At 37.9% G+C, this 18,780-nt stretch overlaps 1 protein-coding gene across 1 annotated transcript in view; it reads right to left on the bottom strand.

Moving 5' to 3' along the window:
* Window positions 1-13,593, bottom strand: part of NDUFS4 (NADH:ubiquinone oxidoreductase subunit S4) — a 53,736-nt gene extending 40,143 nt beyond the window's left edge. Inside the window, exon 1 of the mRNA XM_044446144.1 lies at window positions 13,440-13,593. Coding sequence (XP_044302079.1) covers window positions 13,440-13,552 — 113 coding nt within the window. The 5' untranslated portion in view covers window positions 13,553-13,593. The remainder of the gene's footprint in view (window positions 1-13,439) is intronic.
* Window positions 13,594-18,780: the final 5,187 nt, after the last annotated feature.

Below are 18,780 nucleotides of genomic sequence, written 5' to 3'. Positions count from 1 at the left end.
TACCTTAAAAGCAAAATAAAGCAGTAAATGTGGCTGTCTTTTTACTTTTATCCTGTTCTAACTTTTGGACTGGCAACTTCAGTACTAATATTACATTGCATTTATATCCCTCCTTTTTTCTCAGGTAAGGAACCCAAGGTGGCATACAAACTATCTTCATAACAACAACTTGGCGAAGTAGGTTAGACAAAGGGTCCTTGCCTGGCTAAAAGTTACCCTGTGAACTTCGTGGGTAACCCAGATATTCTGAGCCCCCAGTCTAACACTCTAACTAGTACACAAGGAATTTAAAAGCCAGACCCTTTGAATTGTACTTCAAACACTTGCATAATTCACAAACTATATGGATTTTGAAATGCAAATAAACTTCTTAGTTGAGGTGCTGTATCCCACTTGGTGATATAGAGCTCAACACCACATCAGCATCACAGTTTCTGAAAGCTGGTTATGTAGCATGAATATAACTTGAAATTGAAACTTCATACAGTATGAAAGACTGTATGTCCATCTTCTCCCCTCCAAAGCCAAATCCCACAACTTTCCAACAGCAAGCTAAAACCAGAAAACTCCTGGTTGAAAGATGAATCCTTCAACTGTGGTGATTAACTTATTTAGTGTTACATAGTGGCCCAAAGATGGCAATTCTTAATTACTAGAATTCACCCTATCTAAATGTACATAATTCTTATTTTAGCAAGTCTGACAAACTTCCTAAGAACAGAACATCCCATTTATGTTTGAAAGATTGACAGAAAAATAATTTTAATGCTATTGAAAAAGTTCCAGTCACTAGAACTGAAAGGTTTCCCATACTTTGCCATTATGAACTCAAGTTATCTAAGAAAACATTTTTGAATGGCTCCAGTGTAACACAAATAAAATGAGATTATCAGGCAGGTGGCACTTTCTTTTGTTACAAGGTTGGGTTAAAAGAATGGAACAGTGAAACAACAGTGTCTCACAAGCAATGCTATAATACCTCCATTAACTGTCCAGAAGGCAAAATCTGGCAAAAATAAAGCACTGCTATGTTGATGCCCTATGTTATTAATTATAATAATATTATTTATTTACTCAACTTATATTCCACTATACTAGTCTGAAGACCTTGCAAGCTGATTACAATATTACATAAAATAACAGTATTTCATAAAATAAGAAAAACAACCTACAATAAAACAGAGAAATATGCAGCTGAGGTCAGATATCAATAAGTTAAAATATATTAAAGGTACAAACAGTAAAAATAATATCCAAGTATAACATCAATTATTAACATGTCCGAAGAAGAGGACTGTATTCGCCCGGCACCAAAAAGATTGTAAAGATGTAAAAAAGATCATGCAAAATATTGTAAAATACAAGTAGAGAAAAAGAAATATTCTACAATTTACACACATACTTGCGTTCAAAGTCTGACCCTGAAAAGATTATGAATTGAGATTGGGGAATTGCCTGCCTGGAAAGGATTCTTCCTTGTCCTTGGAAAGCAAAGCGAAAACAAAATTTTGGGGACACTATTTCATTGCCCACTGAAAATGCAATCAAAATCCAGGTTGTAAAAGAGTGCACATCTTTCTCAGCAGTTGCTCGCATTCTTAGGGAGGACAGGCTAACTGTATGGTGCCTTAAGTATAAAAAATCACTGACAACTTCTTTATCCTTTCCACTGAAGCAATTAACAAATGCTAAACGTTGAAGGCAGCAAAACTGGGAGCAGTATGGTAGCAGGACAAGACTACAGTTATGTGCTGTTATCATATCTTGTTCTAGCTCACTATGAGTCCATAATCAAAATATTATGAAAAATCTCATGTGAGAATTGACAATGAAGAATAGACCTACAAAGCACGCATTTTTAATCTCATTGAATTTTGGCCAAATGCCATGTATAAGGAAATCCACAACAAACTTTTATCTTTTCTAACAATCCTGTTAATTATTAGCCACATTTAATTTGTAATGCATGTGAGTGACTTAGTAGTTATGCTGTCTAGTTATTCCTGTATGGTATAGTCTCCTTCTAGTTCAGTTTACACACCTTGGACATAGGGAAGAGGTTAATTTGGTTGGAGCTGGACATTTTTAGACTGAAGTAGGACATATAACCCCTTGGATCTAACTGGACCTTTCAGTGGATTTTGATACCTTATATCTGTGATTCCCCTAATCCTATAATGAGATACACTAGCATGTAACAAAGACGGAAGTGTGCTTTAAAAAGATGAGACATCATATTGGATGTCTGAAGAGAGGAAGTTCTGTGAGACATTTATTCTTTTTTCCATAGCAATTTATAATGTCATCTTGAGGGAGGTTAATGGACAGAGATTTTCTGAAAGCCACACTGTAACTGACAACTTCGCTAAATCCCAGATACATGGTCATTTTTCTGAAAGTCCAATGCAACAACTTAGCCCTACCTGACAAGGCATCCTCCTCACGAAGCCAGGAGGAAAGAGGCAAAGACAATGCCTGCGCATTGTCCTGAGAACAGGTGGAGAATTATGCATTTTTGTTTTTTGAATGTTGAAAGGGTCTCCAGTTCTAATCCAAAAATATTCAGTGCTAAAATTGCACAAATATCACTAACTAAAGCTACCTTTAAAAAATGTTCAATGTCTGTCAAAACATGAAAGAGGAGGAAATAATTTCCCACCAGAAATTGGTTCTATAAGGATGGCATCAGGAAGTTTCTTTCTTCATTGCCACTCTTCCTTGAAGTTCATATTTAAAAGGGGCAGAGAAAAGGGCCTCGAAGGCCATTCTTAAAGGCTGGAGAGATTCATCTGAGAGCAAGTGATTTCTGAATTGGTCCTAAGCCCCTTACAGATTCAAAAAGCCAAAGTCAGAACTTTAAATCAAGCCTGGAAACAATATTAGGTTGGAAATATATGCTCTAATCTTTAGAATACCAGGAAATAGTATGGCACCACCACTGAAATTATGTAACCATTTTTAAAGGCTGTCCCAGAAAGAAAATATTGCAGCAATCCAATTCATAAGTGTTCAGCCACAATCTTCTCCAGAAAGGACCATATGTAGTGAACTAAGTACATCTGGTAAAATGCAGTAGTTGCCACTTGTAAATCCAAGGAAAATGAAAGGACTAGGAACACTTCTCAGGTTCATATGGAAAGGGTTCTATTCATTTTTGACCAATGTTCTCAAAGAGCAGGGATGACTAATTTGGAAGCCAACCTTTCACATGACTCTGAGTTCCGCTATATTATCGCTTAACATTTACACATTTTACCATGAGGCTACATCAACTCTACTCTAAATCAAAGAGCTACTCCAAAAAGTCATAGATTAACAAATAGACTGTAAATCCAGACAGGACAGGAATTAGTATAGTAGATGATCCCTAAACCACAGGACTGAGTATTTCATATGTGATTGATAATGTTCACCTCCATCCACAGCTGATCAGTACTGAAATTCAGAAAGGAAGAACATCAGTCAATCTCTTCTTGTGTGTCCTTCTCCATTAATAAATGCAGATACCAGCTCAATCCTAAATATTTTAAATTCCGTAGATTCTAAGGATACACAAATCCTTAGATTTACATCTAAGTAAGCTATAATCAGAAAGCATTATTCTGTGTCTTACGTAAATGTATGCAATTTATTTGATTAAAGATCAACAAGTTTCTGTGACATTATTCTTATATACATATTTCCTGCCTATCTGGCAGTTTTTAAATCATCCCCAAGTTAATTTATTGCTAACTATCAAAGAATGCTTTAGTTTTCCAGAATTAAATAATTTCAAGAGAAGAAAATATGCAGGCAAACTACGACATGCCTGGCATGTGTTATGGAGGTATTTGCAGGAGCAGGAAGTTTCCATTTGTGAATTACATTCTCAGACACTGATGGCATATTGTTTCCCTTTTATATGCCACCAAAAAAAAGTGTGTGTGTGTGTGTGTGTGGGGGGAGGGAATGATTACAGCAGCTCACACACAAAACTAGGGACCATGTGACCACATCTGCATTAGTACCTTGGTGCACACTAACATGGGGCAAAAGCTAGCTAGAAAACCCCTTTTTCAACATAGACACTTCTCTGCCTAGAGGCCTTTTCCCCCTATTTGTGCTTACGGCATGTAACCACCCAAGTAATTTATTTATTTATTTATTTATTTATTTTTCTATTTATATCCTGCCTTTTTCCTACAAAGGGCTCAAGGCAGCTTACATCTCCTCCTCCATCTTCTGCCCACAACAACAACCCTGTGAGGTAGGTTGGGCTGAGAGTCTGTGACTGGCCCAAAGTCACCCAGTTGGCTCCATGGCTGAGCGGGGACTCGAACCCAGATCATCTGAGTCCCAGTCCTGTGCTCTTAACCACTACACCACACTGGCTCTATATTATGTTACATTAAAATGCCTAAAATAGTGAATTTGTCTCCTCTAAACAAGATGCTTTCTGCATTGCTTTAAAGAAAATCAGTATTAAAAACATTGAGATGTCCAAAACGACAATTAATATTCATAGGGACATTCATTTAACTAGAGAAAATAGGTACCTGACATTTATATATCCAAAACATGGACAGGTGAATTCACTATATTTGTCTCACAAAACAACATTGGCATGGAAACTCAAGAGATGCTGCTCATCTGGTGCCTAAATAAATACCAAAATAAAACTAGTTTTAACATTACTAGCCAAAGGTCAGGCAGCTACTTGGTTTCATATATCAAAGCCAATTACTACAAGAAGTTCACCTGTCTTTAGAAATTGAACTCATGACCCTTTAGGTACTAAATACACTATTAAAGAAAACAAACAACTCCTAAGCAATTTAGCTTGAATGTTGCCAATAAAAAAAAAAAGATTTAAGCTTTCCTATGCTGATCACAATGAATGGTACAGGTGCTTGTCAAAGTATGATTCTTCATGTTTTTTGGCATCAGATGCCTTAAATAGCACAGTGATCTCTCTCTCTCCTCCCAATCCAAAATTAGTTATGAAAAAGGCATAATACAGCAACAGTTTTACCCCCCACCCCCAAAGTCATCTGCTGGAAACAGGCCAAGGAATTGCTGTCTAAACCAGACAACATAGGTAATAACATTAGTTCTAACCAGTGCTACATCAGCAGAATCTTTTGCTTTAAGAAGGCAAACAAATCTAGCAGAACAATAATTATGCTCATGCAGCATCTTCTTAATTCCTGACTAGGGTTGGAATTCTGAATTTGTGGGCTGAGTAGTGGGAACAGGGAGAAGACTGGGGGTGGAAAGATTACAAATTAGCAAAAACCACAGGTGACCTAAGTTTTGCCTCGCCTGTGTTTTCTGAAATGTCAAATGTCTCCCCACACAAATATATTCAGACCATACCAAGAGCCACAATAACCAACAAGTGTGCTTTTATTATCACAAAGTAGTACAAAAGTCAAAGGGTTTAATTCCAGAGCTGAAAGGAATGAAAAAGCTAATGTTACAAAACCCGCCTCTGTGTTTGGAAAATGCTATCGTCTTCTACTGTTCCAAGAGGATTCTGAATTTTCTAAATTTCAGATATTACTTTTTTAAAGTAGCCTCCAAACTGTAAAACAGGTACATTTTTCCATTTTAATATGACTGTTCTGGTACACACATATTACTGCCTTGAGAATTACACGAGCTAAACTTATAGAAAATAGAGGTAAGTTTCAAATCATAAAACTCTTAACTGAAGAACCTGAATTCAGTAATATACTGCAATATGCAACAGGATTATAGGAAGCTGTTTTATATAGAACCTGATCTTTGGTCCATCAAGCACAATATTGTGTGCAATGGCAGTCGCTTCTTAGCGTTTCAAACAAAGGACTTTCCCAGCTTTACCAGAAGATGCTAGTTTGAATCTGGGACCTTTTGCATGCAAGGCATGTACACTTTTGATGCCCAAATCAGTGGTCACTATTCAACAGTAGACATTCCGGATTAAACTGATTACCCAGATCACTTGCAACTTGGCCTGATTTTGGAACAGAAAATGTGTCAGCTATCCTGTGAGAAGGCACATGATGGGAGAGGGAAAGTGGGAACACGCAGGTTTTCTTGGACTTGTTAGCTTTTGATGTCATCAACCATGGTATCCTGAACAGGCTTTCTAATGTTGGGATACAGGTCCACAGCATTATGTACTCATAGTTTTGCTACAACTTGGATAGCTGATGCCACATTATCATGAGGATTGTTCTGTTTCACAGCAGTTGTGTTACAGGGTTCCTCAGGACTCTGTATTATCCTCCATGCTTTCCAACATCTATGTAAAACTGTTAGGAAATTTCATTCAAGGATGTTTGCTGAAGTGTGGCTAGTATGAGGACAATGCCCATCTCTATTTTTCCTTTTAATCAGAGCCATTCATGGAGGAGGATGCTATCAATGGCTGATCACTACATGCAACTTTAGTATCAGATGTATACCAATTGCTAGGGAACATGGGTGGAAGGATATATTCATGACCTTGTGGATTTTCTGTGGCAAGCTGGCTCGCCAGTGTGTGAACAGAATGTTGGACTCAATGGACCCTTGGTTTGAACCAGCATAGTTCTTATAAGAGGCCTATCTGGTCAATATACTATGCTCATTTAGCAAGAGGTAAATAACTTATTTTCCCAACATTTTAAAGATTTGAATTTTAGTTCTTTGTACTCCTGGTATTATTTTAATGTTATTATGCACTGCATGGTTCTTAGCCCCTTGCTTCTATGTTATCATCAACATCATTTTATTGTGATTTTTGTATGTTATATTTTAAAAATTCCCTATAACCACCTAGAGACCTTCAGGTACACTAAACTTCCAAATAATTAAATAATAAATAACTATAGTGCTAAAGACCTTCCCTTACTCTTAGTCTATTGGCAATTTGTTCCTAGGTGATATGTTATAGTTCTGTTTTTTCAACTGCTTAGGCCCCAAATCAAGGCAACACAAATGGCTTCAAAATGGCTTCAGAACAGTTTTATCTTTCCTCAAAAATTAACAGTTACAAGATTTTTAAATCCCTAATTTATGGTTGATCCTAACTATAAACAAAACCTTGTTAACCATTAACAAGCTTCCTTGCTTTCTATAAGAGTTCAGCAAATATAGAGCTATATTGTTTTTGTGTATAAATTGTCACTAATAAGGTGACCCCAGCTATGAACATTAATAAATCACTTAATTTCATACCATTCTTAACACTTCTGTTACTGCGTGGTTAAATGTATAATAAACAACACTGTTAATGAGTACTTGTTAAGCAAACCACTGATATGTATACGTGTAAAGTGTGAGGAAATCAAATATGCCAAAAAGGAAGATACTTATCTAAATTAAAATATTACACATATTTAAAGGTAAGTTTCACACATCATAAATATGTGGGATTCAATCTGCCTTTCTCCCAGTAGTAAACAAGCCAAATATACTTAGTTAAGGACTGCAGCCTCACCCATCTCTTGCCCACATAGAAGCATACAGTTGGAAGGGGCCTAGCAAGCTATCAGGTCCAAGTGCCTTATCAACGCAACTCTCCCATCCAGATTCCAATCAGACCTGACACTGCTTAGCTTCCAAGATTAGGCAGGATCAGACACTTCAAGTTAGATGGAATCTACTAAAATGTTCTCACATTTTATATCCTAATACATTTTAAATGCTATTCTAGTTTGTTACATGATTCCTGGCTCCTATATTTGCATTTCAAATCACTGCATTCCAAACAGTCATCATGATACATACTTACCATGAAATCCTGCACATGAAGTTTTACTTCAATTTTCCAACTTGACTTCCAGGGAAGAATCAAACAAATTGGCATCATGCACAATGGATTTTCCAGAATAGCCATCATGTAAACTGACATTTCTGAAATCGCACAAGATATCTATTGCTAGTGCAATGTAATTTGTGTAGTGGAATGATATTGCTGGATATTTCCCCCCATTACCATCTATAGAAATAGTAAATTAAATATAAGCTAGTGGAGGAAACTATCTTATGGTGCATGGACAACAATGTCTGAGTGGCCATCAGATGGTTTAGATTTCCAGCTCCAAGGCTGGAGACAGAGCACTGACCTCAGAGCTGGAAATCAAAGCTCTGCCCCCTCATCCCCTCACAGCCAGTATGGAAAGAACTGCACTCGCTGCTCTCTGAGGTAACCAACCCTGGAAGGAAGAAGACTGAAGAGACCGGATAACCTATTCCAGTCTCTTTCCTTATCCTCTCAAATTCCATCAGTAGGCAGCTGAAAAGTGGTGGCTAGCAAAAATGTAGAGTGGGAAGGTTTATGTCGCCTTTGCTTCTCCTCATGCTCTGCACTGGACGAGTACGGAGGCCTCCTCCATAAGACTGTATCCTTAATGGAAGAAAGTACTTCTATAAATATCTAGAAGCACCTGAAGACAGAGCAACTGTTCTTCCGGATAAAGTCTATCTAAGGTATCACCTAGCTGTTCGTCAGCATCGACAATAGGGGAGTGAATTTAGCTGTGCTATATGATGAAGATAAATGAATGTCCACAGAAAGACAAATTACCTAGTTTTGCAGATTCATCTTAAGTTTTACAGTATCAACTGTGCAAGGAGTTGATTCAGTTCAATGGATCTCTGGATGTAATAATTCTCTATTAAAAGCTCAATTCAGAGTTCATGAAAATACAACCTAATATAGTCAAACAAAACTATCTGAACTTTCAGGATGGAGAATTATTCTTTATGGAGTCACTTTTGGTCTACCTAAATCTAAAACATGATATATCAAAACCAGCATTTGAGAGTTGTAGCACTGAATGTGGATGAAACAGAATGGACTACAACTTGATTCTTTAGTAGCGAAGTAAGTGTGAAATTACATTTGTAATTTGAAGTAAATAGCATATCTCGAGTAGAATTAAGTTAGGTAATTGGAGCCAGGGCAAAGAGTTAACTGTGTTCCCCATATCCAAGTCTCTCCTCTGTGGCTACAATTTAAAGAGAAAAAATTTTATAGAGTTCGAGGCATGGAGATCCACATGCATGTGGAAGAAAGCTCTATTTTGAAAGATTCCATAGATAGAGGGGAGAAAAATCATGGTAAAAAAACATGAATCTCAGATAGCTGAACCTGAATCAAAGAATCATAGAGTAGAGCTGGAAGGGACATAGGACCATAAGTTCCAACCTCTGTTCAGTGCAGGAGTCCAAGTTAAACCATCCCTCTCCAATGGTTGTCCATTTCCAAAACAAGCACAAAACTGGCTGTAGGCTTGCAAGTGAAAAATACAGTTACTAGAAGTTTATTTTGTCATAAAGAAATAAAATGAACTGTATAATAAGGGTAATTGAAACTAGTTATTACATTCCTAAAATGACAGTATATGAACTGCATTTTATGAATCACACAAGTTGGTAAACTAGTTTACAGAACAAAAATAAATTATTTTCTGTTTTATCTAAACTAAAGAATTTAAAGCCTGAAAAGCTGACTGTTAATTTGTGAAAAAACTGCATTGCCAACAATTATACTGACTGAAGAACAAAGTTCAAAGACTGTTTGAAATTGCCAGTTCTCTTTGGTTGCAAAGAATGACCTAAGAGAACTGAGGTTTCTCACACTGCCAATCAAATATGTGCTTTGTAATGAATAACATTCTTGAAATTCCTGAAAAAACATAATGGCTGGTTAAGTAATAGATCTTTCAAAGTAGATTGATTGTCTTTTAGAGAATATGTAGTTGTCAGAAGCACAACAGAGAATCATGAACCTAGGATTAAAATTAAACAAATCTTGCAATTGATTATCTGAATTCAACAACAAATTGGATATATAATAGCCAAGAATCAAAGATTCACTATAATCATAGCACTTATATTATCATTTTACAAAACTCTCCACTAGTCACTCTCATTAAAAGGAGCTTATCACTTATTATGTGTGCTAATTTTCCACTACTCAGATTGCTAAACTGGGAGCATTCAGCTAATCAAAATCAAAGACTAAACAAACAACCTAATCTATTGCCTAAATTGGTAATAGCTTTAGGAGCACCCTAAAGCATCATTGGTAATAGTTTTAGGAGCACCCTAAAGCATTGTGTGAACTGGGTGGGAAATCATGGGATGTTCTGCTATATGGGAAACACTCGATAAATGCAATCAAGTACCTTGCATAACTTTATAAAGTATCCTTGGATCATATTAATGTATCCACTTGGGGCAATAAATAGTTTGGGCTTTTACTCCAACTGGATCCTTGGGGTAAAAGGGCCACATCAATCCATCAGCATTCATGTGAATACGTTTAAAAAGAATAATGGTGTGAGGTAGCTATATTGACAGCTCTTAATGTAACTAAAGTAGACAAAAACTGAAGCTAGAACAATCACATTGGCATTTTTAAATAATTCTGTCAGCACCAATTAGGTTGCACCCGTTTTTTTAGTGCTACAGCAAGAGTAGCCATTTAGGCTTATTGAGGCCTCAAGCTAACAAAAATATAGCTGCCTGAATGACCTTTGAAGTGCCATTGAACTTTCTCTTTTTCTATCAGAAATATTTCTTATATAATTTACTCCTTCTAGTTTGTTTAATAGTGGCATATGGATCTGAATCTTACACAGAGTTTTGTAATACTGATTTCTGTACCAAGTATAATGGGCAGGTATAGCTAAGAAAAGTTTGGGATGGTTAGTGTACCTCAAAGTCTGCAAAGAGTCTTATGGCACCCTGAAAACTAACACAATTATTTTAGAGTAAACATGTGTGGACAATAACCATCTCATAGTTAAATCTAAAAACATGAACATAGTTTATAACAAACATGAATACTACCTTATCTCCTAAAAGTCCATCAAGGCAGTGTACAGCATTTCAAAACAATAAATTTTTAAAACAGTCAAACAGGAAAAACATTAAAAGTATCTATTTTGAAAGGCTAACTTGAAAAAATGCATCTTTATACCCTTTCTAGAGAGCCAAAAAAGTGGGAGCTGATTGTAGTTCATGAAGAAACAATTCTTTACTTTGGAGCAACACAGGAGAAAAGCAAGAGCCAGAATAAATGTCTTAGTCTTTAAGATGCTGTAAGACTCTTTGTTGTTTTTAAATCAATGGGTTTAATCGGGCCTAGCTACAAAGACAGAAGAAAAGTTAGACCAAATATGAAATGGACTGACTTCATAAAGGAAGCAGCAAACTTGAGTTTACAAGAGTTGAGCAGGGCTGTTATGGATAGGATATTATGGAGGACTTTCATTCACAGGGTCACCACAAGTTGGAAATGACTTGATGGCACATAACAGCAACAGTTATCAACAGAAACAAATGGGCAGTGACCTATCATAAACCACATACACCCTACATGTGTGTTTGTTTATTTCTATTTATAAGTTGCCTACTACCCAATGGTAGCAAGGTGGTTTTCAATAAAAAGTATAAATATATACAAAATAGACAAACAATAAAATACACCATAATCAAAATTTTAAAACCTTATAATAATAACATAGAGACACTGAATGGGAGGGCAGGATCAATTATTTAAAAAGTTATTGAAAATATTTTTCCTGGCACTGAAACAATAATAGAAATGGCACCAGGCAGACATCCCTAGGGAGACTCTTCCAAAGGCAGGCAGCAGCCACCAAAAAGGCCCTTCTTCCATTTGCCATCCCTCTCACCTCTTTGAGGGATGGCACTTGCAGAAGAGCCTCCTGACCTGATCTTAAGGGACAGGCAGGCTCATATGGGAGGAGGTGTATCAGGTAGCTGGCCCCTAAGCCATTCATTGCACTGCATACTTTCAGTTTATATTTATATAATATATAGTGCAAAAAAAAAAAAATCAGGTGGGTCAAGCATGTGAGTTGTGGGGAAATTGTTATCAGGATACAAAATAGCTGGCATTTTCTTCTGTATTTGGAGTTTGTATGACAATCTCTATAGTTCATCCCTTCCTTTCATTTAGTTGCTAATGCTGGCTTTTTAAATTTTGCTTTGTACCACATGGCACAGCTCATTCTGAAGTAAGTGAGGGCATTACATTCTTTGGATCTAAGTAGTTACACATGTGAGTTCTGAGCATAAGCAACTATGAAGTCTCAATATTATAAAATACATTGTATTTCAAATTAATCTCCACTAAACCAGCAATCATGATTTACCTAATGGAATTACTTATATGTAATAAAAAGGCTACTCAAATTGAGGAAAATAGAATATGTTATACAGCCATACAGTTAAAATACTGTAACTGTATTCAGCTTTATACTCCCAGAGTTTGTTATCAAATGGTATTTGACATTCAGAAGTTATAGTCCCTTACTGTTATCCATGCTATAAAAAATAGTACATGTACCTTAAAAGAAAATGGGTGCTTTACAAAGATTAAACATAGATTGAAGCTATATTAATTCCACTCCAATGTTTCTGAATGTCTTACTTCTTATGTACCCTCCATCCCTACAAATAGAAGAGACTACTGTAAGTTTCCTGTTATTTCTACGGAAGTGACTTATAGGCTTCACTTACACTAGCAACAACAAAGTATCTCAATATATTTACAATATACACTATTTTCTAACATATAGAATCTAAGGAGAGAAATGTGATCTGCAAGTATGGAAAGTTTTGAGAAGTGGACATACAATTAAATTTAAACAACAATCTGTATATAACTGGCTTCAACAAAGAAATAACTACTATCCAAAGGAAATAATAGGTTTAGAAACAGTAGCATTCCTTCTACAGAAGTTTTACCCAGCTTAATTTAGCAGGGAAAAAAGTGTGATTAGGCTACTTTGTTCTAATCTTGCAAATTTTCCGGCTCTGCCTAGAATGTCACCTATTACTACCTCTTGTGCCTCAGGGCCCTCTGACCCCACAACTGACAAGCCTTTACTATTTGCATATGTTTCTGCCACCTAAAGGGAAATGTTTCATGAAGCTGACAGATTTGTTCACGAAGATTTCTAGCACAACAAATAGTTTCATTTTTAAGGTGCCACAGGATCGATGTTATTGGAATGAAGACGCAGTAGCTCCTACACTCGATGCATGTTTATAGCTTTATAGTTCGATGTATCCCAAGCTGGGTACACAACTGAATCAAAATATCGGAGACAGGAAGAGGAGGAAAAGGGGAGGAGAAGAGCAAGAGTGCTCTCTCTCCTCAGTGGATATTTCCCCTTCCCATGGTCCCAGAGGAAGGGGAGTTTTGCCCCCCCCCCCCACCACCATTGGGACAAGGAAGCCCTCAGCTGCCTCCCCCACACATGCAGGCGCAGGCATCACCGGGAACGGACCGAGAGAAACCCTAAACCCAGGGCACTCCTCTGTATATCGGCCTAGCTTCCCGCCCGCCCACACCCTGCTGCTCGTTCTAGTCCCAAGCCCATCCCTGGACCAATGGCTAACGGGCCGCCAGGTGCTCAATCGTCCACCTGTCCGCTTCACTTGCATACCTGGTTCCAAAGCCGGCGGTGGCAACAGCCGCTCTCGCTCCTCCCCCGCGTGCAAGGGGTCTCGCCAAAGCCGTTGTCATTGAAATCTCCCGAAGCAGCAACACCGCCGCCATGACGGTGCGAACAGCTGCTACCGGGAGTGGGCGCCGCTAGGGACAAACCACCTCCGTTAGTGTCAGAAACGCGAAGCCAGGACACTTGTCCGCGGCAGCATGTTCTGAGGGAGGCGGGGAAGGCTACGGGCAGTACAAAATGGAGGGCAGAGAAAGACTAAGATAGGGAAGCCAGGATACGAATCCAGCTTGTCTTATTTCTTTTTGCAGCTCCCTGTGTGAGGCAAAGCCCTAAAAAGCACCTTTTAAAGCTGCAATCCTTTGTATGTTTTAGACAAGAAAAAGTCCTACAACTCCCAGCATGCCCCAATAGACTGGGAATGCTGGGAGTTGTAGGACTTCTGGCTTACGTCTAAATATACATAGGCTTACACCCTAAATAATTCTGCAGTGTGATCTTACTCAGAAGTACATCCCAATGAATTAAATGGAGTTCACTCTGACCTAAGTGTGCTTGCTGGTATATAGGATTGCAGGCAGGGTGGCAATTTGTAATCACCAAAAAAGTAAATGAATTGCCAAAGAAGAGAACAGATTTATGTAAATTTTCCATCTATTAATTTATATGCAAACTGCAGATTTAGAAAAAATACAGTTTAAATAAAAATGACAATGTACCTCACCATAAACCAGTTTGCCTGCTTGGTCTGCTGCTATTGTGCCCAGTAATTTCAGTCTCATTGAGTCCAGTTTTGAGTGCTTTTTCCCCCCAAAAGGAACCTTTGTCAACATTTTTGTGATATTGAACAGATCTATAGATATAACTTTCATTGGTAAAAACATAGAATCACTGACACATAGCTAGGCCAGAAAAACACCCTCTTTTCTAGAAATCAGCATGTGTGTATCCTTGAAATGTAGCTAAACTTAACCAGGCGCCATTTCAAAGAGGGCCAGTTGACTCTTGATAGATAACAGCAGCACAAACAAAGGGCAATTCACACCAACCCACCCCATCCTCCTCCCCTCCTTCCCAGCATCTTCTTTCTGCTTTGGTATGCAGGCAGGATAGATCATGCCATTGTAACTTTTTACTTCTGTAACCTATTAGAAAGTATTAAGTGTGTTATGCATAACCCTTTCATGATCAATGTATAAAAGGGCCAACAGAGGACTGCACAGGTGCACCATCTGGAACAATTTGTTGGCAGCCAGTTATTCTAGAGAATACATATTTTAAAAGCTAACTTTCCTTGTTGTGTATCCTGGGAATATGTACATCAGGACATGGACCATTTGGTCAACAAGATGACTTCCATGTCTATCAGCGAAAAATCTGTGGCATTCTAATATCAAGATCTGTTCGTCATAATATATTAGTCTATCTCTAAGCCTAATTTGTTGTTTTTATCAAAAAGTGCACAATCGTTATGATATATCCAGTCATAACACTAATCTAACAGGGCTGAAGGCATGCAGCACAATCCTAAGCATATTTATCAGAAATATGTCTCTGTGTTGGATTTATTCTGTGGTGAGTTTATGATTGCAGCCTTAGTATGCATTAAATATCATAAATTGTGTAATTATTGCTGGATATACTGTGTTAAACCAAAACTATATTAGTGATAGAATCATAGAATAGTAGAGCTGGAAGGAGATAGAAGGTCACCAGCTCCAGCCTCTGCTACTGTAGGACAGTAAATTAAACCATCCCATTCAGTTGACTGTCCAGAGATTTTTTTAAATGTCTCTAGCAAGGGAGAGACCACAACTTCCCCAGGTAACAGGTTCCATTGTGAGGAATTTTTCCTGGTGTCGAGTCTAAAAATGTTCTTTTAACTTAAGCCTGTTATTCCATGTCCTGCACTCTGGAATGAAAGAGAAGACATCTTGTCCTTCCTCTTTGTGGCAGCCTTTCAGGTACTTATAGAGTGCTATCATGTCACCCCTCAGTCTTCTCTTCTTGAGGCTGAACACACCTAGTTCTCTCAGTCTTTCGTCATAGGGCTTTGCCTCCAATCCCTGAATCAAGATTCCTATCTTTTAAAATCAGTGAAGATAGACACATAACACATTCTATTTGTGATTTTATACAATTCGCAAATGATAGCTCAATAGCTAATGACAGGAGTGTGTGTGTGTGTGCAAGCACACACATGGGGTGCTATTTGCTTTTTCTTAGGGCTGCTGGACTGCATATGAAATTTATAGTTAGAGCTGCCTGGTTTTAATTTTTCCCCTTTTGTATGAGTCTTCAATAAAACATCACAGCCCATAGAAGAAAAGAAAAAATTAAAAACAGGCAACTTCTGCTACATTGTCCATTTCACATGCAACCAAACAGATGACACAGACCTCCTTTTTCTCATAAATCTGAACAATCGTTTTTAATGGGCACCATTTTCAAGATGGCTGTTGATTTGTGGATTGTAATCTACCGTTTAAATAATACACTGCAGGCAAGTCAGACTCCTGCTATCCAAATGAGTTTGTTTCCTACAGTTTGTATAGTGTCCAACCTGTGAGACTGTAATACAGAGAGGGTTCATTAATGGGGGCAGGGCAGTAGTTTGGGTGTTTGTTTACTTCAGTGGATGACAACATTGCAATTACAGTGTGGATTCCCTCAGTGATGTGAGGTCAGGAATACCATAAATACCTTCCGTGCACCACTGTGGCTATTATGATTGCTCATAACTCCTATGATATTTAGTCACAGGAGCATTCCTGACAAGAACAAATAACAGCAGTTGTATATCAAGGTTAAAATCTCTCATAAACTGGCTCTGTTTATTAGGGCTATACTGAAATAGCATCCAGTGCTGTCTTTTTAGACTATTTTAGAAAATTGTTTGCTTTTTTCCCATGGGGGCTGGTTTTTCCGCTATTTTTGGAAACTTTCAAAAGTGCTTTCTGGAGTTCATGTTACAAGCCTCTTCATGCTAGCTGCCATGGGTGAATTTTACATCCAACCCCAGAATATGCTGGTGTCATATCCTGTTTATGGGAGAGAAAATTAATGAATCAGTGAGTGAGCAACAGCAAAGGAAGCAGCTGAGAGAAAATGCTGTGGAATGTAGAAAGCCATCTTATAGCAAATCACACCATTGGTTCATATAGTTCAGTATTGTCTCCCTTGACTGGCAGTCGCTCATCCTGTTCAGACAACAGTCCTTGGAAATGCTACAATTTGAGCTTGAGACCATTTGTAAAGCAAGTGCTCTTCTAAAAAGTTGTAGCTCTTTTTTTCCATATACAGTCACATGAGGGCACACATAAACAACACAGCATCATGGGAAGCTGTAGATGCTGAACATTTACATTTATTTTACATTTAAGGCCATGTTTTGATGGAGGTTCAACATGTTCCAGTTAATGGTCATCTGTTAGTTCCTGATTGCTTGCATGGTTGCAATGAAAATAATAAATGTCTTGTATTTCCAGTTATATATATGTCCCAATAACCCTTTTCTCACAGACAGAACTAAATGTTATCAGATAAATAAGGCAGTTCCTGGAAACATGAGTTCCCCCCATCTTTTCTGTAATATGTAATTTAAGTCAAGGACAGGCAATCTTTCAGGGCCTTGGGACAACCATGAGACAATTTAAGAAGCTGTCCTGTACCTCACAACAAAACGGGAATGCTACACATGAAAGTGTTGGTCGAAAGCCACATCATGGTGCTGATCCTGCCAGCAGCAGCTAAATAGTTCAGCTTGGGTAGAGAAATTCTCAGCACCATGAAATCAAAATGCTCAGTAAGTTGAACTAAAATTTACCTATGGATAGAAGAATTCGATATGGGACTACAATTTCAGCTGCAACTCCATGTTTGTTTCTTATAATGCTTGTATGGCTGAGAATTGTTTTATTTTTGCAGCTGCTGCTCTTGTGTACGGACATTCAATATGAATTTCCCGGCACCTTGAAAAGTTGGCTAATGCACAGGACAGGGCCTCCTCTATTTTCATGAGCAGTCTTCCCAGAACTATTTGCCTTGCACCACCTCTATAAGCCTCCTGCTGGTTTGTAAAAGGCTTTCTTTCTTTCTTTTTTCCCTGAAGAATATCCAAATTAAGTAATGCTATTTCTTCCAAAGTTTATTTACTGTTAATTCTACCACCAGCTCAGTTTGCTATGTTCTGTCATTATTACCTTATGAACTCATTTTATTGATTTCCCCTCAACCTGTTTATTTGTGTGCATGTTTATGCACATCACCTTGAACAACCATTGGGAAAACAACTAAAATACTTTTATAAATTAATCCTTCTGAACCTGCAAACCAAGCGTTCATTTTTTGCCTGCAAATCAGCTAGATCAGAGAATGGCAAGCTGCAAGGGTTTAAAAATCAAACCTGTTTCAGGCTTGTTTTGGTGGTTGATGTTGTTAAGAGATGGCTCATTGTTTGAAGTAAGCAGGGATTTTCTTTTCTTTTATTATATTGTCCATGCAAAAGGCCTCTCCTTTCCCCTTTCTCTATTATATCGTCTTCTGTGGGGGTATATTTGGTTGTGTTTTCCATGAGGAGAAGGAAGTAAAACAGATTTTTATCTTTGAATTTTTATAGCCATATGCTCTATTTCAGATTTTTTTAAACTATCTTGGGCGTGCCTGACTCAGGCTTGAGCCCTCTGAACAATAAAAGGGGAGCTGTTCATAATGGCTGAAGTGCCTCGAGCAGCGTAAATCAGACACATCTTGGTAGATAATAATGTTAAATGCTAATCATTCTTTGCTGAGAAGAAAATCTCTCTTTGTTGTTCTTTTTGAAGTCTGGTGGTGAGGAGAAACAGGGACTTTTGAGACTGGTTTAGCAAAGCCCCGACATATTGTAAATTTGACGGGCGCCTTGTCTTCAAGATCTCCCTGCTCAATGTTAAATAGGCTCTCTTTAGTTGATCCATCTTTAGAATGTGTCTGATATTTTCAACAGACTGTCTCGCCCCGCCCCCCGCCTTCTCTCAAGTGCTGTCAACAGGTCTTGAACACAGCTGTTAAGCAAAAGATCTTTCTCAGCTCTGCTACCTGAAATGCTGGGGTCTCTGAACTATGGACTACTTCCTATTTTCACTAAAGGTGAAGGTCGTTGAAACATTTTTAGAACAGCAGGGTTGATTTGGGAGCTTGCTCAGGCCAAATGTATCTTTCCTTTCTAGGGCTAAGCTCTGAAAGAAACTAACTTTGCACAAGTTTTCAATGAAAATAGTGCTGATTGACTGGTGCCTATGATGTTTGCCAGAATCCCCCTTCAATCTGCACTCTAAAAAGGAAAAGTTTG

This window comes from Varanus komodoensis, unplaced genomic scaffold (assembly GCF_004798865.1).
Source record: "Varanus komodoensis strain SLA01 unplaced genomic scaffold, ASM479886v1 scaffold5, whole genome shotgun sequence".
In the NCBI taxonomy this organism is placed as follows: Eukaryota; Metazoa; Chordata; class Lepidosauria; order Squamata; family Varanidae; genus Varanus; species Varanus komodoensis.
The sequence above is the reverse complement of the archived record's forward strand: the minus strand, read 5'-3'. Positions and strand labels throughout refer to the sequence as shown.